At 36.8% G+C, this 23,332-nt stretch overlaps 1 protein-coding gene and 3 pseudogenes across 10 annotated transcripts in view; all 4 read right to left on the bottom strand.

Annotated features, from left to right (window-relative positions):
* Positions 1-7,380: 7,380 nt before the first annotated feature.
* Positions 7,381-8,775, bottom strand: LOC149021047 (putative UDP-rhamnose:rhamnosyltransferase 1 pseudogene; annotated as a pseudogene).
* A 704-nt stretch (positions 8,776-9,479) lies between these two features.
* LOC149021048 (putative UDP-rhamnose:rhamnosyltransferase 1 pseudogene) lies at positions 9,480-10,889 on the bottom strand (annotated as a pseudogene).
* A 2,057-nt stretch (positions 10,890-12,946) lies between these two features.
* On the bottom strand, positions 12,947-14,456 carry LOC149021049 (putative UDP-rhamnose:rhamnosyltransferase 1 pseudogene; annotated as a pseudogene).
* Positions 14,457-17,574: 3,118 nt separating this feature from the next.
* Positions 17,575-23,332, bottom strand: part of CPSF73-II (cleavage and polyadenylation specificity factor 73 kDa subunit-II) — a 45,040-nt gene continuing 39,282 nt past the window's right edge. For 7 of the 10 annotated variants that reach the window (XM_089149310.1, XM_089149308.1, XM_089149307.1 and 4 more), the window contains one exon: positions 17,576-19,496. In XM_089149310.1, coding sequence (XP_089005436.1) covers positions 18,597-19,496 — 900 coding nt within the window. In that variant the 3' untranslated portion in view covers positions 17,576-18,596. Of the gene's footprint in view, positions 19,497-23,332 lie in introns of all 10 variants that reach the window. The other 3 variants (XR_016172274.1, XR_016172275.1, XM_089149311.1) reach the window with 3 other exon arrangements.

Raw genomic sequence — 23,332 nt, forward strand, 5'->3', positions numbered from 1 at the left:
ACTATTTAATGTGATGTTGAGACATATGTCATACATCAACAAGGAAATGGACTGATATTGGTCCCCCTCCCCAATCCAAAAAAAAAAAAAGACATTCATATTCAACACTTCAATAGGGATTAATTCACATAAAGAAATAAATTAAAAAAACACAAAAATAACGGTAATATTGATTTTGTAAAGCATCACATTGATTCTAGTTTAGATAGTCTTTTGTATTTGTGTTCATATAATTAGCAATTCTTTTTTTTTCCGGTACAAAGACGTGGCTAAACAACCCAAAGGAACATACAGAAAACTTAACTTAAATAAGACTATCTATCCACCATGAGAATGCCTTCTAACTCAGCTAGAGGATCTGAGAAGAAAGCTCATGGGTCCAAGGGAAAAGTTGCACCCTAGATATACAGTCAGCAGCTTTGTTTGTTTCTCTACCAAAATGAACACACCTCACCCTTCCATTAACCCCTAAAAGAGTTTTTATTTCTTCAATGAGGCGAACAATACTCCCTTGTGCATGTCTACAAGGGTTGAGGAGAGCAACAGCTTCCTTAGAATCACATTCGACTTGAATCTGACAAAACCCCAAACTCCAAGCCAACCTAAGGCCTTCGAATATCGGCCTTCGATGATCGCTATTAGTAGTTCTATTATTTTATATATATTGTATATCTCCATTGAAATAAAAAAATAAATTCAATTTATATTCAATCAATGGAATGTTAACATAGAATTAGTCTAAACAATCATGTTTTCCTCTCTAATGGCTTTTTTCATCTCAACTACGACCACGATTTCTTAATGTTGACAGTCTTCCAACATGGAGTCATGCTGTAATCATGAAATGAAAAAAACACCGCATTGACTTCATTCATGGCTCTCTTAAAGGATTTGGTAATATCCAGCAAGTCTTTATCTCACATTCCTTTTAATAATAAATATTTATAAAAAATATATATTTTTTTGTCCTTAAAAATGTGTAGATTAGTATTTCATTTTTGATTATAAACATGTTAATAATGAAAGGAACTATCACGTGTCACAGTTGAATGTTCATAATGTGGGCCCCACCAAGCTAGTAAAAACTAGGATCGTGACAAAGTGATACTTTAGTTTAAGGGGTAACTCAAGTCTCAAGGGTGGGGCTGATAATTTCCCTTTGAAATTCTTTTAACAACAATAAATATTTATAAATTAGTAACAATTTGAAAAAATGGAAAAACCAGGAGGAAAAACGGATACATACCGATTTATTAACAAATTTAAGAAAGTCAATGAGCGGATGAAAGGGGTTTCAGGTTGAATCATATATATATATATATTTTGGGTTAATTTATATATATATATATATATATATATATATATATATATATATATATATATATATATTTTATGGGAGATTTCCAGCCGGTTGATGGAGGTGTATGGTATGAAAAATTAGGATATATCAGTGATTTTATCTCTTTTATTATTATGTATGAACTTTTTGGTCATTTAACCAGTGAAAATTAACTAAGTTTAATAGTATTAGTTTCTCTTGTGACCTAAACAAAATTTTAGGCATGTTAGGGAGGGTACACATAATTCCAGTCCAAAATAAATGAATCAACCGTAGATTTTTCTTTAAATTATAAGTTTATTATTTTATTGACTCGATCATATGCAAAAATGATGTACATGCAGAAGACATGACGGGTTCTCATCATTTATTTTCGGGATTTATTAGATTCAATTCTTAGTTGAGTTTTAATTGCAATGGTTGGATTATTAATTGCCACGTGTCATAATCCAAGATAGGAATTAGGAGGTGGTAATCGTAGAGGATGTGATTCTAATTTAGATATTCATAATTAGTAGTTCTATTATGTATATTGATGTACCCAGGTCTCAAATCGCGTTATCAATAGGTGATTACCTCATATCAATTATCTATTGAATCAACTGAATTAATCAACCTATAAACCCTAACCTAGTCAAGCCAACCGATCGTGATTTAACAAGAAATTGGAAGCAAGAAGAAGAAGAAGACACAGGTGTTTGATGACGGAGTTCGGCTCTTGAGCCTACGTCTCCGGGACTCGAGTGTGAATCCAATCCACTATAGGTTTGGGTGATTACAAACTAAAGAAGAAGAACAGCAAGGAACATATAACCCGTATACATCGTCTTCGGTTCTCATAAGACCATCGAACGATCGCCTTGCTCATACGATCAGAAGCCCTATCTTTCCATGATCAACAACCACCTAGAACCATAGGTACGGAAGATCAAGACGAACGCCATGAACGAAACCTCAAGAAGCTTCAAGAACCCGTTCGGAAAGACGAGTTGCATAACTCGTGCGAACCAAAACCCCAGCCTTAATATAATAAGACTTGAACCACATGAACCAAAAGAAACCGGTTCGGTTCAATCACTAATAATAATACAAGATTACCAGATTACCCCAACATTCTCCCCCTTAATCTGTATCCCCAAAAAAACTAACTATAGTGAATTGGATGCGACCGTCATCGTCCACGTATACCTGCACACACAAGACAAAAGAAAAACATAGTACAAAACAAATAAAGAATATGCAAAATACCTAGACACACTAACCATGCAACACTAATGACTCCATGCAGATATACCATGCAACAGACTGCACCAGGTAGAGAAAAAACCCTAAACATAACTCATAACTCATAACTCACTCATACAACAATGAAGAGCAAACATGCACACACCAGGCATATATCCCAAACCGAGATAAACAGATAAGAGTTATAAAAATTTGGGCGATCTCCCCTAAAACTGCAACATATGCAAACTTAATAAACAAACACAAACATACCATCACCACACCATAGATAAATGGAAAAACAAGTATACAATCTCCACAAAAGATAATAACCCACCACATAGACTTACTCATGCCAACACAAGCATAATAAATATATGAATTAAAACAAGTAAGACTTTAAACAAGAGACTTGTATAAATTTCAAGAAATCCATGGTGATATCCAAAACCAACCTAGATTAACGTAACCTCACAACATCAACGAGATGAACAACATGGATCCTGACATAATTGTCAATGCCAATACAGCCATAAATCTACAAATGCTTACAATATAAGCCAAGTCAAGTCTAAAACATATCATATGATACATAAGAGAACTTAACCAACTAGAGAAAAGAGATTTAAACAATTCAAATATATAAAACATAACAAGTAAGCATAAATCTCTCCCCCTCAATCAGTAGATTCCAAAACTTAGGAAATTCCTAACAAATCCATGTATTTTCATTTCAAAATTCTGATTTTAAAACCTTCCCCAAGGAATACAATCATGCAATCAATATGTAAATCACATAGATGCAGATATAAGACATAGAAAATGAAATGAGAAACTAGAGGCAACTGTCAACCTAAAATGCAAATACAATGCAAAAAACTCAACCATCAAGTCTTATATATCAATGCCAAGGGTATTCAAATGAAATCACAACAGAATTCATTTAACAAGTCATATTTCCAAACTTAGTTGTTAAAATGCCTAAAGAAGTTGCAAATCTTTCTTTCTTCCACACTAAAGTAAAGAAAGACAACAAGTATCCAATTACCCATTAAAATAATGAAGAGAGTAACTCAGGATAGCAAACATTCTAATAGCCTTACATTTAACCAACAAGATGAAAATATTCTAAACAAACCCAAATAGGCAATAACACTCCTCAATCCATCACTGGCTTACTACCACTACTCAGACCAAGACCTCTTCACCCACTCACTACATATGACGGGTACAAGTCACAACTAGACACATCTAGGTCATCTAGAGTAGAAACCAAACCAGAGATAAAAAAGTAAACTCAATAAGACTTGACAACTCGACCAACCGCCGACTCAATGACCACATAAAAATATAACTCGCAAACAAGACATAACCTAATCAATAAAGCTTGCAAGTCATCTTACCGCACAACTCAATAAATCCGACAATAACTACTCCCAAATCAAAATCATACAAGCCGACAAACCATATCCCCCGAATCTCATGTGAACCCCAACTCGTGAGGACACACCCTCTTGACAACACCTATGTCAAGACCGACTAATGCTTGAACGGAGAACAAACATCTCCCCCTGGAGACCAACCTCTCCAAACACTTGACAACACTGTGTCAAAAACTAGCACTCATGCTACACATAGAGACTATACCTCTCCAAAAAACCAGGGATATATCTAATGCTATACCAAGTGAAATAGAATCCTCATGTGTAACCAACTGAATAAACAGTCTCAACACCACCTATTACCACTCTAGCATTAAAAACATGACAAGTATACCAATGCCAATAAAAGCATCCATGAGGTACAAAACAACAACAAATACATAACATGCCATCACTATCATAATTGGTCAAGAATTCTCACACAACAAGGTATATCTTAACCAATAGAAAAACAGGCATAAAACATGTTGTCTCAGATTTATGAAAAATAAACAACTTCCTTACACAAGCATATCACCTTAAAAAAAATAGACCACCTCCTTTTAACAAAGGAACAAAATAGGATAAACCAAAGTGTGCACCCAATGGAAAACCAAACAACCAGGTCTTAAAACAAGGTTTATGCTAACACGAAAGCACCTAGGTCATCAAAGGACCTCAAACATGTTTATTTCACCGAATTAGGCACATTATTATTAGTTGTCTCATTTTCTTGCAGTTTTCTCTTATATGCAAAACAATCTTTCTTAAAGTGTCCTACTTTCTTACAAAAGAAGCATCTCTTGAGGTTTGCATCAGACTTGTTGTTCCCATTATTATTCTTATTGTTATTCTCATGACTTTCAAATACTTTTCCCTTCCCTTTGGGTCTCCTTTGTTTGTAAGAGCCTTTACCCTTAACAAACAGATTCTCCCCACTGCCCTTATTCATACCAGAAGCCAATAGTTCAGACTCCCTATTTTTTAAGGCATCAATCAATTGTTCTAGGGAAATGTTTTGACATGCATATTTGATTGAGTTCTTCACAACAAGGTAATCATTATGTAATGAATTCAATAGGATAATAGACAAGTCCCGATTTTCCAATTTAGTCTTTTCACCGTATTGGCTAAGTCTTGAATCGCCTTCTTAAATATATCTAGGTTCTTGTCAAGGGTAGTTGTAGGGTCCATCTTAAACCCATACAACCTCTCCTTCAAATAAATTTTGTTACCTAGATTCTTTTTCCGGTATATCCGCTCAAGCTTGTTCCGGACTTTTATAGGGGTGTTGTCTTCATCATCAAGACACCTGATGACCCCATCTGTGATGTTCCGGAGCATGCAACCAATTGCATTCTCCATCACTTCAGTCCTCAAGACTGGATCAATACTTTCAAAGAAAGCATCCGGGTCATCAATTGATCTTAGGAGCTTCTGTTGAGCCATTAAGGCTCGAACCTTCCTCTTCCAAATCCCAAAGTCCCCGTGCCATCGAACTTCTCAATGTCTACCCTGGAACTCCCCATAGAAGTATCCAAACTTAGGTAACTAGGATCCCTCCCTAGTCCTACAGCTCTACTAGAGCCTGTGGTAACTACACTAACCACACTGGGAGGAGTGCCCTCCCCTGGTAGACCAAATCCCTTACTTAACTCCACTTTGAAGCAGATAAATCACACACAATCAGTATATATTGGAATTAAATCACAATACTGATATAAACAATTCTGAAAAATATAATGAACACAATTAATCAATCACAATTTTATTATCTACTCATATACATGTGTCAGCAGTATTTAATCAAACATTTATTAACTCAATAGGCCAATATAAACCAAATAAAGTGCCTAAGTTATCAATTGAGATCACTACTCTTGTCATAAAATTCTAGGGAAATTATATAACCAGTGATCAATTAACAGTTAATAAAACCGAATAAATCTCATACATAGATTATCACAATTACAAAGTCAAAACAGTCATAAAAAGATTAAAACCGAATACCTACGGCATACAAGACCAGTAGTATATATGACCAACATATGACAAGAATCAACCTATATTCATATGAGATTAATTCAGCAAATTAATCTAATCGAATCACCAATCCTCATATAGATTAACATTGGAAATGAACCAAAAATTATCATGAGAATGCAATGGTAAGCAATAAATCAATCTATATTAAAAAAATAGGTTATCAATCTAACAGTTATCACTTGCTGAAATTATATAAAAAACATTATATAACCGCAGAAGAATCATCCAATTATAATCCGGAGAAGCATATACGATTATATAATCGGAAAAAATGATTCAATAATTTAACCTATTGCAATATGAGATCATAGAATCGAATTAGATATAGGAACTAAACAAAAGCCCTAATCCATCTAATTATCAATCACACGAAAAATGAACCGAAACACCGGGTTCGCAGGTAACCTCAGCTCGATGCAACGATGTACCCGGTCTCAAATCGCGTTATCAATAGGTGATTACCTCATATCAATTATCTATTGAATCAACTGAATTAATCAACCTATAAACCCTAACCTAGTCAAGCCAACCGATCGTGATTTAACAAGAAATTGGAAGCAAGAAGAAGAAGAAGACACAGGTGTTTGATGACGGAGTTCGGCTCTTGAGCCTACGTCTCCGGGACTCGAGTGTGAATCCAATCCACTATAGGTTTGGGTGATTACAAACTAAAGAAGAAGAACAACGAAGGAACATATAACCTGTAATACACTGTCTCTGGTTCTCATAAGACCATCGAACGATCGCCTTGCTCATACGATCAGAAGCCCTATCTTTCCATGATCAACAACCACCTAGAACCATAGGTACAGAAGATCGAAGACGAACGCCATGAACGAAACCTCAAGAAGCTTCAAGAACCCGTAGCAGAGAGCAAACCAAAATCGAAAGGACGAGTTGCATAACTCGTGCGAACCAAAACCCCAGCCTTAATATAATAAGACTTGAACCACATGAACCAAAAGAAACCGGTTCGGTTCAATCACTAATAATAATACAAGATTACCAGATTACCCCAACATATATCTTTTTTGAAAATATTAATTCCAATTCAATCAATGCAAAGTTAACATAGTATTAGTCTAAATAATCATGTTTTCCTCTCTAATAGCTTTTTCATCTTAACTACTACCACGACTTCTTAATGCCGACAACCTTCCAACATGGAGGAAAAAAGTCAATTGAAGAAAGTCAATTTATTAGACCTTAGGGAGGGTACACGTAATTTCAGTCCAGAATAAATAAATCAACCGTATATTTTTGTTTAAATTATAAGTTTATTATTTCTGGACTTTCTGCATTATTCAAGTGGAGATCATAAAGAGCCAACTATATATTAGTTCTTATAAACTATATATTAGTTCTGAGATAGTGATCGAAATCGTCCATGTATCGATCATGAAGAGCCTCATTTCCAAATATCTGTTTCATCTCCCTAGCTTTGACCTTGTGCAGCTCTCCTTCTGTGTCCACTGCAACTAGCCTCAGTGATTTGGCAACCGAATCTCTCGTAAACGACCCATTTCCTTCATCTCTTGGAATTTCTACCCCAATTTTCTTGCTCTGCAATAACCTTGCAACCAAAGGTTGATCCCAGGATAGAGGTAACAACACAAGAGGACATCCTGTGCCAAGAGCTTCAATTACGGAACTCCACCCACAGTGTGTTAAGAAAACCCCCACTGAAGGGTGTCTCAATATCCTTCTCTGAGGAGCCCATTCTAAACAAATGAAACCCTGACCTTCAATTCTGTTCTCAAAACCTGATGGTAACATTGATAAGGTCTCTTGCCCTGCTGGCCTTTTTAGTGCCCAAAAGAAGGGCAACCCAGACTGTTCTAACCCAAGAGCTACCTCAAGCATTTCTTCTTTGCTCAATTCTGCTTCACTCCCAAATGCTACGTAGATGACAGATCCTTCTTTTCGTTCATCTAGCCACTTTTTGATATTGGCCCATTCTTCATCCTTGCTTTCTGAAATATTTTCCTCCTCCGGAGGAAGTAGACCTATCGGAATTACTGGTGTTTGGTAGACTTTCTCCTGCAGGATTCTTAGATAATCACCCTCGATTTCTTCACTGGATCTCACAAGTAAAATGCTGGACCCAAGGACTACTGGGTTGTATTTTTCTATGTCATACAAACTAGAATCGTTTCCACTCAAGAGTTGAGAGTATTTAAGGATTTCATGGAGGCGAAATGCAAGATTTGAAGTGGAAGGAATCCACTTGGGAGGAACAGTGAAGTGTTGTGGAGCTGTTCGGGTATCTTCACCAGCCATACGCAACCATGGGGAGCCAATAAAGGCAAGCGTTGAAGCATTGTATACACTGAAGTAGGCACATGAAACACCATGTTTATCTGCAATGGGTTTCAGCCAGTGATGGAAGAAGTCATGGATAATCAAATCTGAAGATGAGCTCTCAAGGAAAGAATCAAAAGAACCCTCTAGACCATCGAAGGCTTTTCTAAGAAACTGGGTTTTGTTGTGTGGGAGATCAGAAGTGGCTTCAGCTCCCTCTGGCAAGTTTGGGACCTGAGGCAAGGTGAGCTTCACAAAATTAATTAGAGGAGATAGATTAGAAGGGAGTTTCGGAAGCCTTTCAATGTTTCCTGGTGTGGAAATGAAGGAGATGCGATGACCCCTTTTGGCTAAACACTTGGAGAATTCCAAAAACGGAATCATATGACCAAAAGCTAGCCATGGGAACATTACGATGTGAAGATCATTTTTTTTCTGAGCCATGAGAGGAAGTGGAAGAGAGACCAGACCAGAGGATGGGTTTTGTTTTCTATGTAAATTTAAAGAAGAAAACCGATATGACATGTTATATATAACCCATTTTTTGGTGATCACACATTATGTAACCCACTCAGGTAGTCATTGCTTAAAGCATTCTCTTAAGCAAGTTAACTAGAAACCCAAGAGACGTATATGGTTACGCATGCATGCATTCAATTCACATGTACCAGATTTTCGGAAGGCCACATACATACTCTTATCAGAGAAGCATGCAAAGAGAAAGATGTTGCATGCAGAGAGCGTCTCCCTTTAATCCTTACATTTTACGGAAAATGAGAAATGAAAATCATATGAAAAAGAGTCTTGCTCTCTTTCTATTTCTAAGAGACGTGGATCATTACCGGAGACATCCAGTAGAGAAGATTAGTATGGCTGCTCCATGCCCAAGGATGCGACACACAAATAAAGAAATGTCCAAATTTGTCATTCATATTTCAAAAATGATCAAATTATAGTTACCATCCCTGAAAAAAAATTTGATTACAAACACACCCTTGGAAGCTAACACTATTATTCACCCATCTTAATATTAGTTGAAATGACTTTACTACCCTTACCAGTCGCACTTATTAATTCAAATGACCTAACTACCCTTACTAACCCACTTAGAAGTCTGAAAGAGAGAAGAGAGAATGGCAGAACTCCTATCAGCAGCCAAGATTGGTTCTTAGGTATTGATCGAAATCATCCAAATATCGCTCATGCAGAATCTTATTTCCAAACACTTCTTTCATCTCCCGGGCTTTGGCCTTGTGCTTTTCTCCTTCAGTGTCCACCAATACTTGCCTCAGTGACTTGGCCACTGACTCCCTCCTAAACGACCCATCTCTTTCATCTCTTGCAATTTCTACCCCAATATTCTTGCTCAGCAGTAACCTTGCAACCAAAGGTTGATCAATTGATAGAGGTAACAACACAAGAGGACATCCTACTCCAAGAGATTCAATTACCGAACCCCAACCACAGTGAGTCAAGAAAACCCCTACTGAAGGGTGCCTCAATATCTTTCTCTGAGGAGCCCAACCTGAGCATATGAAACCCTGACCTTCAGTTCTGCTTTTAAAACCTGAAGGTAACATGGCTAAAGTGTCTGCCTCAGAAAACCCTACTGGCTTTCTTAGTGCCCAGAAGAAGGGCAACCCAGACAGATCTAACCCGAGAGCAATCTCATGCATTTCTTCTTTGCTCACTTCTGCTTCACTCCCAAATGCTATGTAAACCACTGATTTTTCGTTTTGCTTGTCTAGCCATCTTTTGATATTGGCCCATTCATCATCTTTGTTTTCTGAAGTATCTTCCTCTGAGGGTGGAAGTAGACCTATTGGAATGACCGGTATCCGGAAGAGTTTCTCTCTCAGGACATGCAGAGAATCAGCTTCGATTTCTTCACAGGTTCTTACGATTAGAAAGTTGGATCCAAGGGCTGCCGAGTTGTACCGATCTATATCGGACATAGAAGAATCGCTTCCAGGTAAAGAATCAGACATTTTAAGGATTTCATAGAGACGATATGCAAGATTGGGAGGGGAAAGAATCCACTTGGGAGGAACAGTGTAGTGTTCAGGATCTACTCGGGTATCTTCTCCTTCCAAACGCAACCATGGGGAGCCATAGAAAGCAATAAGTGAAGCGTTGAAGATACTAAAGAAGGCACATTTAACACCATGTTTAGAAGCAATTGGTTGCACCCAGTGATGGGCGTAGTCATGGATAATCAAATCTGAAGCTGAGGTTTCAAGGAAGGAAGCGAAAGATCCATCTAGACCATCGAAGGCTTTCTTGAGGTACTGGGTTTTGTTCAATGGGAGATCAGAAGTGGCTTCAGCCCGCTCCGGCAAGTTGGCGACCTGAGGTAAGGTGAGCTTCACAAAATTAATGAGAGGAGATAGATCAGGAGGGAGCTTAGGAAGCCTTTCAATGTTTCTTGGTGTAGAAATGAAGGAGATGCGATGACCCCTTCTGGCCAAGCCTTTGGAGAGCTCAAGAAATGGTATCATGTGACCAAAAGCTAACCATGGGAACACAACTATGTGAAGCCCATTTCCCTGATCAGCCATCGGTGGAAGTAGAAGAAAAGCTTATCAGAACGCTGAGATTTGATTCCTTTCATCGAGAAATCCAGAAGAAGATATAAATAGTGCACCCCGATTCAACTACCAGTCATCGTAGTATTCTCATGGAATTTCCTAAACAGTCAGTGAGGTTGACATCATCGCTTACGCACTCTCATTTGGATTTTGGTTTTTTCAGTCAAGGTTCGCCGAATTCTGCAGAAATATTCTCAACTCTTTGGTGATCGAAGGACTATCAATCGAATCAATGTGCTTGTTAGACCCGATTTCTTTGAGAAAATGTATTCAAGATCAATAAGTAATTAAGAATTATCCAGAACTGTCTGGTTTGAATCAGTACCGGACATTTGGACAATCCAGTTCATAAACGTAATGACTATGGAATTTTTCTTAAAAAAGGGTTCTGGAATTTGTGATTGTGATTTTATGGGATGGGTTGATTGTGAGACCAGATTTTCAAGCATGCCAGTATTGCAGTCTAAAGTATTGGATGAAACCAGAAGTTCCAAATCCTTTCAATTGATGGATCTTTACTTTGCTTTCTATAAAAATAAATTAAACTGTGTTTGTAAATAATTATTCTAAATCTGGTTGTTAGGGTTTGTTGAGATTCCAATCCTTCGTTCAAGTCTTTTTGGAGATTCAAAAATGCATAAAATAAATTACACAACTTCAAATTCCTTGCATTACATCGAAAAATTAAAACTTAAACATTCAATCTACAAACTAGAACCCACAAAGTATTGAAAAAAAAAAAAAACTAGAGAAAGCGTGCAAGACTTAAATAAAGTGTCATAAATCTAAGAAGGGAGGTAATATTTATAGGAGATGATTAATGGTTTACAAATAAGGAAATAATAATAATAATAATAATAATAATAATAATAATAATAATAATAATAATAATAATAATAATAATAAAGAATAAAGAAGAGTGAAATAAAAAATAATAAATAAATAAATAAATAAGGACTTAAATTTGTTAGAAAATCTAAAGGGCCTGTTTGGTTACATGAGTCTGGAGATTTCAAATTTATGGAGTCATAAATTATAAAATTTAACTGTGTTTGATTAACCGAATATGTGGAATGAAATCTATGGATTCATTTGTGATTTTTATGAATACGCAAATGTTTGGCATTTTTATTGTAGGGATGAAATATCTGGATTTCACCCCTTACCCATAAATCTACAGATTCAAGTTTTTAGTGTAAAAAAATGAATCTCTAGATTTCATGAATCTAGAGATTTTCACAACCAAATGGGTATAAATCTCACATTCATGAAATCCATTCATGTAACCAAACAGGCCCTAAGGAAAAAAGAGAGGAAAAGAGAAAGAATAAGTGGAAAAATTAAATAAATAAAAAAAACTTGATTTTGAAGTTAACGTAGGAAAAAAGTGGAAGAAGGAAAAACGAAAAAAAAATATATATTTTTAGAAAAGTGATTTTGGGTTAATTAAGGAAAAAATAAAATAAAATAGTAAAATGAATAGAAAGTCGGGGAGAGAGAGAAAACTAATTAGAAAAATAAATAAAATCTTCTGAAAAATCTATATAAAAAAAAAAAGTCACTACTCGTGGCGAGTTCATCTTTCAATTACAATAAAGAAAATAAAATAAAAATTCTAATCTAATCTCAGCCGTAGATAAAAATTGACTTATTTATTTATAAGATATTTTGTAGTTGGTCTATAATTGCCTCTTTAGTTCATCATGCTCTAAATCAAGTTCATTTTTGCACTTCAGAATTTGAATAGATCTACATGTGAAATTGCATGTTTCATACTCAAAACTATAAATATTCTCTAAGTCCTAAAAATTCATAAAATCTATAAAAACAATATAAAATCCAAGATAGTTATACTCTAAATGTGTAAAATGCATATTTTATGCCTTAAGATTTTACACATAAATGTGTTCATCAGCAGACATCCTAGTAAAACTACGAATGGCCGCCCGCCTCTAAATCAAGCACGAAACAAAAGACTTGAAAAAGTTTTGCGCCTACTTTATCCATTTTAATATTAATCGAAATAACTTTATTACCAAGAAAGGGAAAAGAGAGATAACTTTATTAGCCTTAGAGAGAGAGAGAGAGAGAGAGACGGCAGAACTACTATCAGCAGCCAAGATTAGTTCTGAGGTATTGATCGAAATCGTCTAAGTATCGCTCGTGGAGAACCTTATTTCCAAACACTTGTTTCATCTCCTTGGCTTTGGCTAGGTGCTTCTCCCCATCCGTATCCACCAACACTTGCCTCAGTGACTTGGCCACTGAGTCCCTCGTAAATGACCCATCTTTTTCGTCTCTGGGAATTTCTACCCCAATATCGTTGCTCAGCAGTAACTTTGCAACCAAAGGTTGATCAACTGATAGAGGAAACAACACAAGAGGACAACCTATTCCAAGAGCTTCAATTACCGAACTCCAACCACAGTGAGTCAAGAAGACCCCAACCGAAGGGTGCCTCAATATCTTTCTCTGAGGAGCCCAACCTGAGCATATGAAACCCTGACCTTCAGTTCGGCTTTTAAAACCTGAAGGTAACATGGCTAAGGTGTCTGTCTCAGACACACGTCCTGGCTTTCTTAGTACCCAGAAGAAGGGCAACCCAGACTGCTCTAACCCGAGAGCAATCTCATGTATTTCTTCTTTGCTCACTGCTGCTTCACTCCCAAATGCTATGTAAACCACAGATTTTTCTTTTTTCTTGTCTAGCCATCTTCTGATATTGGTCCATTCATCATCTTTGTTTTCTGAAGTATCTTCCTCTGAAGGTGGAAGTAGACCTATTGGAATGACCGGTATCCTGAAGATTTTCTCACTCAGGACAGATAGGGAATCAGCTTCGATTTCTTCACAGGTTCTTATGATTAGAAAGTTGGATCCAAGGGCTGTCGAGTCGTATCGATCCAACTCGGAAATTGCAGAGTCGTTTCCACCTGAAGAATCAGATGTTTTGAGGATTTTTTGTTGACGATATACCATATTGGGAGGGAGAAAATCGACAGTGTAGTGTTTAGCATCTACTCGGGTATCTTCTCCTTCCATACGCAACCATGGGGAGCCAAGGGAAGCAATAAACGAGGCGCTGAAAATACTAAAGAAGACACATGGAACTCCATGTTTAGAAGCAATTGGTTGCACCCAGTGATGGCCGTAGTCATGGATAATCAAATCTGAAGCTGAGGTTTCAAGAAAGCAAGCGAAAGATTCATCTAGACCATCAAAGGCTATCTTAAGGTACTGGATTTTGTTCAATGGGAGATCAGAAGTGGCTTCAGCTCCCTCCGGCAAGTTGGGGTGCTGAGGTAAGGTGAGCTTCACAAAATTAATGAGAGGGGATAGATTGGGAGGGAGCTTGGGAAGCCTTTCAATGTTTCTTGGCGTAGAAATGAAGGTGATGCTATGACCCCTTCTAGCCAAGCCTTTGGAGAGCTCAAGAAATGGTATCATGTGACCAAAAGCTAACCATGGAAACACAACTATGTGAAGCCCATTTCTCTGATCAGCCATGGGTGGAAGTAGAAGAAAAGCTTACCAGAGGCTGAGATTTGATCAAGAAAATGAGATCAAGAAGATGTACATACGTGCACCCGATTCAACTACAAGTTATAGTGAAATTCTCATGGAATTTCCAAGACAGTCTGTGAGGTTGTCATCATCGCTTACGCAATCTAACTTGTCCATCAAGATTGGCCAAACTCTGAAGTCTGAAGTGATTGAATAGTGATAAATAGACCAACCCTTCCAGAACTTGGCTGGCGTCGAGGTTTTCAGGATCAATCAATCGGGAAGGTAAACAGTAAACTTTCCCGAACTGTCACGTCAAATTATACTAATAAAAAGTCTCGTCAAAATCAGCCCAATTGATGGACGTAATGGTTTTCAAATTTGCTTTAACCAAAAATAGCAAAAGGGTTTTGGAATATGATCCCCTAAACTAAAGACACCAAAGTCCATTTTGACAATGGAATAAGTTATCATTTTCTATTGGATGTGTGACATGTGCCCAACATTATATTGAAAGGTTGAGATCTATTCATAAGTCATTTTAAATTTAATCACAATTATTTGATATGACTTATAAATGAGTTTCAACCATTTAATGTAATGTTGATACACATGCCATACTTCTACAAGAGAAATGAATGGTTCTATAGAAATTGACTAAACAAATTTCCTCTATTGGATGGGTTGATTCTTAGATTAATTTTCAAGATTGCTATTATAGACAAACCAGCTAGGTAATGGATGAAATCAATCGTTATGCTATTATAGACAAACCAGTTAGGTAATGGATGAAATCAGTCGTAGCATATTCTTTCAATCGATGGATCTTAGACTTCTATTTCTATAAATTTATTCGAATCCTCTCCTAAACTAGCTGAAGGAGAGAAGGTCAATAAATCAAAATTCAACCAATAAGGTTACCTGGGTTGAGGAATTTTTTTTTTTCTTTTTTAATAAGCAAAATCTTCATTCAAATAAATTGAAAAAGATACGAAACATGCAAAAGAAAAATATTCAAAAAACACACCAAAATAAAAGATAAATGCATGCAAACACAAGGTTTTGAATAGAACATTCCAAACCAAGGAGAGAAAGCGACTAAATTGTCATACATGTTCTAGAAAGGGTCTTTTAGGCTAAGGTGTGGATCAAGCCAATAAAACCTTAAAACACACCACAAAGGCATAAAGACAAATAAACATCCCACAAAGACGGAGACGTCCACGCCTCATGGACAAAGAGATAACACGCCAAAAAGACGGAAAAACTTCAAAATTTGAGAAACACGCCAAAAAGACGGAAAAGCTTCAAAATTTGAGAAACACGCCAAAAAGACGGAAAAACTTCAAAATTTGAGAAACACGCCAACGATGTTGCAAGCTTGGAAATCCTTGAAACACAAGATGAGAGAGAAAAAAATACTCAAAAAATCAACCATAAAACTTGAGAATTGTAATTCGTTTTTCTGGGAAAATATAAATGTTTTCCTTTTATTAATAGTGATTGGTGACAGGTCCTATTTCACTAATAATTGATATAATTTCTGTATCAAAGAAATAATTGAAACCATTGTCCTAAGAGATTATTCAGTTCTCTCTTTTTTTCCTTTTCACTATGCCTAAAATACTTTTGGTATCGATGTGTTAATGTCATAGCACTTAGCTTTCGTCTAATCATATCAATTATCTTCATTTAACTGCTCAAGATGTACCACATGTCATAAACATAATTTAGACCGTTGGTTAATAACAACTTTATTTTTTTTTATTAAAATTCGGTTCTGAAACCTAATTCTTTTCCCTACAATTCCTTCCTAGGATTGTGTCATGTGGTATTAAGTAATCCAACGGTTTCCCAATTCAAACTAAATTTGAATTTTACTAAACTCTAGTTTCAATTGAGTGACCGTTGGATTACTTAATGCCACATATCTCCACTCTTCTTCTATCCACTCTTCGGAATTTCTGCCACAAATGAAGTTGCAAAAACTTTATGGACGATATCATCACTCTTGTTCTGGGTAGTTTCATTCTTGCTTTTGCTGTAGAACACTACGACATCCACCAACAACTTGCTTTAAATGTAATGTTTCAACTTCATGGGGTCACCTTAGTTTGTTTGATCTTAGTCAGGTGGACCTGTCAAGGTTATCAAAGGGATGAGTTCCTGGTTCTTCTTTGTATTCCCTATAGCCTTAATCATCTTCCTCGCCTTGTGGGAATGCCCTTTCTCCGATTATAAGTTTCTTTTACTATTCTTTCCCACTTTTGCACCCCATATATGACCTGCATCATGTGGAACAGAAACACCATACTGCATTGCTTCTCTAGTCTTTATTCATGATTCAACTAAGATAACCAAAATAAAAAGCATCCTACTTATAGGTTATGAATATTTTTAGTACATCTCAGTTCCTACTGTTGCCATTGTTGCTTTTGATGCATTCTAACATAATTTGGACATAATACATTTCAATCTTGAAGCATTCAGTCAGCCCTTCTCAGGTTTTATGGTTTCGTACAAACTGAAAGTGTTTGTAGAGTAAAAAGCTGACCTATGGTTGTGGAGCACTGGTATGGATAATGATTTATCTGTATTTTCTGTTTATTTGGGATAGATTTACTTCAGGGAACTGTTTTCACTGATTATAACTCAGGCATTTACACCAATTCATCCAAAGTCTCTAGGAAATCATCGTCATCGCCATTGCAAAAACCAAAGCTGATGAGACTCCTCCATTTTCTTTCCATCCTATTAACCCCCCCCCCCCAAAAAAAAAAAAAAAAAAAAAAAAAAAAAAAAAAGAAGAAAAGGTGGAATTTTGTTGCTTCTCCATGTCTAAATTTTGTTCTAACCCATAAGAGTCGCTGCTTGTAGCTAGCATCCCTCATTTTTATTGTTCCTCTACGTAAACTTCAAACCAAAAGAAAAAACAAGCTACCTCAAAAAACTTAACAAAAGCAACAGTAAACCGGCCTTATCCCTGTTTAGAGTAAGTCCATTTATTCTTTTTCTCTAAGGGTTCCTACCAGTTTATCATCATCTTTCTAATATATGAATCCCTCATTTTTCTCCTTGTTCTAGTAAACTCTGTACAGATTGCTAACAAAAGAAATATGAGCACCAAGTAGCAGATACATTATAAGGCTTGTGCATTGGATTGGCAAAATTATGTAATTGTCCACTATTACTGGCTTGATTGGTTTAATTGAGCTGGATATTGTCTTTTGCCTAATGAAGTTCAGAATGCAGAGTTATAAAAAGAACTCTGTTGATTTCACTATGTTGGTATTATGAACTAGTAACCATGTTAGTGTCTGATGTTTCTGTAGGTTACACCAAACGCCAATTTTCACAGCAATCATGGACTTGAGAGTTTGGACACCGTAGAGATTGTTATGACTCTTGAAGAAGAGTTCGGCTTTGAGAATCCTGACAACGAAGCAGATAACATCAACAACATTAGCCTTGCTGTTGACTTCCTTGCTTCACACCCCCAAGCAAAATAGAACAAATAAAAACTTGCATCTTGGTAAATTGTTTGATTCTCAGATGTCTCTCGCATATTTCATGGAATTTCTTTTTGAATAAGAAATACATAATTCAGAAATTTCCTTGACGTGATTTTGTAGCCAGAGAAGTATCAATAGATTTGAGCTGTACCTGATTACTAAATTGTTTGAATTCAGGCACCGGTTGCCACAGCTACATCAAGACGAGAAACTTTATTCAAACCTTTCTCCGGAGTCTGACCAAGTAAAACCAAAAGCATTGCCCGATCACTATGTCTGGGTGGAGTCGTGCTGCCTGGCAGCCTTCGCGTTCCCTTCCCATTAATGCATACCATACAAGATCAATGAGATAAAACTCTGCAGACCAACTCCTTCAGCTACAAAGGAAATTGGAGGAGAAAAAAGGGCAGGTTGTTACACTGATCTCACTTATCAGTAAACAAAGTCTGAAGACTATTAACACCTCAAAACAACCAAAACCAGTGAGATTTCAAGGTACAACTTACAAGTGAATAAATATCCATACAACATCAGTAGAAATTCTACCCTTGCCAAGTAGCTATCAAACTTAAATTTACTTGTCTGAATCAGTGATGAGACTTTAGGGCTGCAGTCCACCAATAATGCGACTAAATGAGGTTAATCCATGGGGTTCAATGAGTCAGCAACTTGGTTGCCTGAGAGCTGCAGTTGAATCGCAATCCTTCATCACTGAGATGACTCTCCGTGCCAGCTTTTCATCACCTGCCTGCCAACTGCAGCAGAAAAATATTGCTGCTGATTCATCATGTACTTCCTCCTTGAACTTGTAAGGGCAGTTGGGATTTGAACAGACAGAAATACGTAAGGACTCCAATTGTAGATGGTCAGGAAACTGCTGGATGTTGCTCCCTTCAGGAAGTGCTTGGGATAGTTTTAACAAAAGAAGTTGAAGCAAAGAACATTGATCCGAAGCTACCAACATTTTCATTGAGGAAGATGGATCTGTATCTTTGGCCAATGAACTTGATATGGCACCTGATAGTAAGGAGTCCACAGCTGGTACTGATGGTTGATTGCTAAAATCATGTGATCTAAAATGTTTGAGACTGCACATATTTACATGGCAGCAGTATGCAAAAAGAACTTTGTTTTCAACCATTCCCAATATTGGCAAAAGTTCAGTCTGGTGCATGGCCCTTGCTTTCTTAGTTTTCTCCATAACAAGGATTCCTTCAGCTAGCTTTTCATCCCTTAGATGTGGCAACGAAACCAAGCTCTTGATATCAGCAAAGTTACCATCTCGACTGCTTTTCAAAAGTTGAGGATTTGTATGCAAGCAATTCCGAATAAACGTGTGTGTTGCATTGATTTTTACATATGCAGTAGAGGAGACACTAACGGTTTCATTGTTTGCTGGAACATAACACTTAATTCCCAATTCAGTCTGGATTCTACCTTTCAGTGTTTCCATCTTAGGCTTTTCACCATGTACAAGTATTACATGCTTGGGGGAAAGAAATTTGACGAGATCCATAATCCCTTTGGCATCCGTGTGAGGACTAAAAGACATTTGATGAATCTGTCAATACATAAAATTTGTTTAGGGAAAGAAAAAAAAAGGGGAAGAAAGAGAAACAAAAACAGCACCCCATTGAAGGATTTCAAAAGTTAACAAGTGAAGGCGAAACAAGCTATTAAAATGCCACAACATTATTATTAAATCATAAAAAAAAGAAGTGCAATTCATTTACTGCAGTACAATTATTCACTTGTAACAAGAATAACACATAGGAAGTAAACATCAGTTTTTTTGGCACAAAGCATCTATGATGTTGCCAGAAATAGCACTACGATCTGATCAAAGCTAATGTGGAAAGTATAGTAACAAGATGATAATACCAACTAGCCAATGTATCTCTTGTTCTCACTGCCAGTATTTCTACCTCGCCTGTAGCTCCTAAGGCTTTTGATTGATGTCTGGATGTCTAACTGAAACTTAGTTACATCCATATCGATGTCTAATAGAGATTTTCACATAAAGCAAGAACTGACTTCCAAATCTGACGTGGCCATTAACACTCCCCCCCCCCCTTCTGATTGCTGGGGGCCAGGATCGCAAAAGCATCAAGTACCCCCCACATTCCTGTCTCTGTGTCCCTCCCTCTTCTCTCTGCTTTCTTTTAAGGGTTGCCACCAAAACTCCAACTAGTCTTGTTAATTGCCCACCCTCTATGCCACACCCCAAAAGAATAATAAAAATAAGATTAGCATAACCACCATATGATGTTAGAAAATCAAATAATGCAGTTGATGGTAGAATGTTGACATTAAGAAGTGACCATTACAGTTCTAGTGCACAAAAGCAGAACTTATTCCTATTATTCATGTGCAATTTTTAAACCCATAAGATCTATTTGATTGTGGAAGTGAAATATCTAAAAACATTCTATGTACCATTGTAAATGTGTATGTGCAAGTCAAAATATATGAAGGATGATACATTTTAACTAAACCACTTATGCATTTGTATTTACCTATTAATTAGTGTTGAAAGAAACGATTGTGGTAGAATGGCTTATCGTGATCAGTGTGATCTCAAGCCCTTTATTATAATAAAGTGGAAACAACACTATTACATAAATACCCTTATTTGGGTAACAAGAAATATAAATTTACATAAACACAAACTCTAATTTAACTCCTAGTAGAATCCAACACTCCCCCTCAAGTTGAGGCATAGATATTAGTCATGCCCAACTTGCCTACAATAGGAAGGAAATCTCTTTCTTTCAAACCCTCAATGAAAACATCTACCACTTGGTCTCCAGACCTCACAAAAGGCACGCAAATAAGCCATTGTTCCAACTTTCCTTTGACAAAAAACCTGTCAATTTTAATGTGCTTAGTTCAATCATGTTGCACCGGATTATTAGCAATACTAATAGCAGCCTTGTTGTCGCAATATAACATCATAGGGTTTGGAACTTGGACTCCAATATCTTGCAACAAGCCTTTCAACCATAGTAGCTCACAAACTCCACGAACCATAGCTCTATATTCAGCTTCGGTACTGAATAAAGCTACCACATTCTGTTTCTTACTTCTTTCAAGTAACTAGATTACCTCCAACAAAGGTACAGTAACCTAAAATTGACTTCCTGTCTGGAAATCCAGCCCAATCTGCATCAGTGTATGCTTCTACTCTTAGATTATCATTGAGTGAAAAAAGTATTCCTTTTCCAGGAGTTCCCTTCAAATATTGTAGTATTCTGGTAACAACCTTCATATGAGCTAAATAATTAAATATGGATCATGCATGAATTGGCTCACTATCCCACAGCATATGCGATGTCTGGCTTGGTGTGGGATAAGTAAATAAGCTTCCCTACCAGCCACCTTTGGTATCTTCCTTTGTCCACTGGTTCTCCCTCTTTTTCTTTAAGTTTAGCTCTAGCTTCAATAAGGGTATCAACTGCTTTACACCCCAACATTCCCACTTCTGATAATAAATCTAGGACATACTTTCTTTGGGATAGGAACATACCATTTTTTTATCGAGCCACCTCAATCCTTAAGAAGTATTGTAATTTCCCTAAATCTTTAATTTCAAACTCTCTGCCAAGAAAGTCCTTTAACTTTTGAATTTCTTCACCATCATTCCCTGTGATGACAATACGTCTACATAGACAATGAGAAGTGTGATGTTAGTACCTGACTTCTTGACAAATAGTGTATGATCAACATTGCTTTGTTTGTACCCAATAGAAGTCATTGCCTTCAGGAGGCATCCAAACCAGCATTTAAGAGATTGTTTTAACCCATAAATTGACCTCTTCAACCGACAAACTTTCTCTGCAGTATTGTCATCGAAGAAACCATGTGGGAGTTCCATATAGACTTTTTCTGCTAACTCCCCATGTAAGAAGGCATTCTTTACGTCTGGTGTAAGTTCCGGTCTTTGTTCACAGCTACAAACAACAGAACTCTGACAATGTTTAGTTTTACAACAGGGGCAAAAGTCTTCTGATAATCAATTCCATAGGTCTGGGTAAACCCCTTTGCAACTAGTCTAGCCTTCAACTTATTGACTGATCCATCCATATTTTGTTTAACCACAAAAACCCATTTGCAACCCACTGGTTTTTTTTTTTGAGGAAGTGTAACCAGATCCCAAGTATCATTTTTCTTCATTGCCTGCATTTCCTCTACCATAGTTGCCTTCCATCTCTTATTAGCATAGGCTTCCTGCCAACTTTTAGGAACAAATATAAATGATAGAGAGGATACAAAAACTCGGTAAGAGTCAGACAGAGAGTCATAAGAGACATATTTAGCTATGGGATGCTGAGTACAAGATCTGACTCATTTTCTAATAGCAATAGGAAGATCAAAAGAAGATACCTCAATGGGAACAAAAGAATTTGATTATGGAGCAGGAGATTGAAGTGGTAACTTGTCACCTTTCTCCACTTACTTTAGCCGGTTGTAATTCTTCCTCTAATAAGTCTGTACCTCCTTATTGTGGTCAATCTTGTTTTGAATACCTTAATAGTGTGCCTCACAGGAATGGTCTCCCCCTGACTAGGTTCTTCACATAGTTCAGAAAACGGAGGAGTGGAATTAGATTCCTCAGGTATACTAGCTGAAGTCTCGTCCTGGTCAGGAAACACTTCTTAAACTCCTAAGTTGTGTTGTGGTGGTGTGATAGAAATGTCTAGAGTTGGAAATAACACCTCTCCTCTAGGACTCTCCCCCTGGAGAGGTGTATAGTAAGGGCAAGACTCATTAAAAATGACATCTATGGAGACAATGGTTTTCCTAAAAGGAGGATGATAACATTTGTACCCTTTTTTAGTAGCAAAATACCCTAGAAAAATGCAGCAAAAGCCACGTGAAACCAGCTTACTTTGATGGGCTGTGATTCTGGCATTTCAGACACATCCAAAAACCTTTGGGGGAATAAGAAAAAAGAGGTTCCCCTGGAGAAGCTCATTAGGACATTTAAAACCAAGTATCCTACTGGGCATCCTATTCATAAGGTAAGAGGCAGTGAGTACAGCATCACTCCAGTATTGGTCAGGGACATTCATAGTAATCATAAGTGAACGGGCTATCTCTAAAAGATGCCGATTCCTCCTTTTGGCAGCAGTATCAACACAACTGGTATGGTGTATTATGCCAGAGTCAGAAAGATATCTCTAAAATTCACCATTAATATACTATATGCCATTGTCGCTGTGAAGGATCTTCATAGTGGCATTGAACTGAGTCTTAATCATATTATGAAAATCACAAAAAATATCGAAAAATCTTTTTTTTTTTTTTTTTTGTTTCAAAAGATAAATCCATGTAGAACGAGAGTGGCAATCAATAAAAGTAACAAAGTATCCATGGTTAGTAATAGACATACGTCGA

This window comes from Hakea prostrata, chromosome 3 (assembly GCF_041222555.1).
Source record: "Hakea prostrata isolate BN-2017 chromosome 3, UWA_Hpros_2, whole genome shotgun sequence".
NCBI lineage: Eukaryota > Viridiplantae > Streptophyta > Magnoliopsida > Proteales > Proteaceae > Hakea > Hakea prostrata.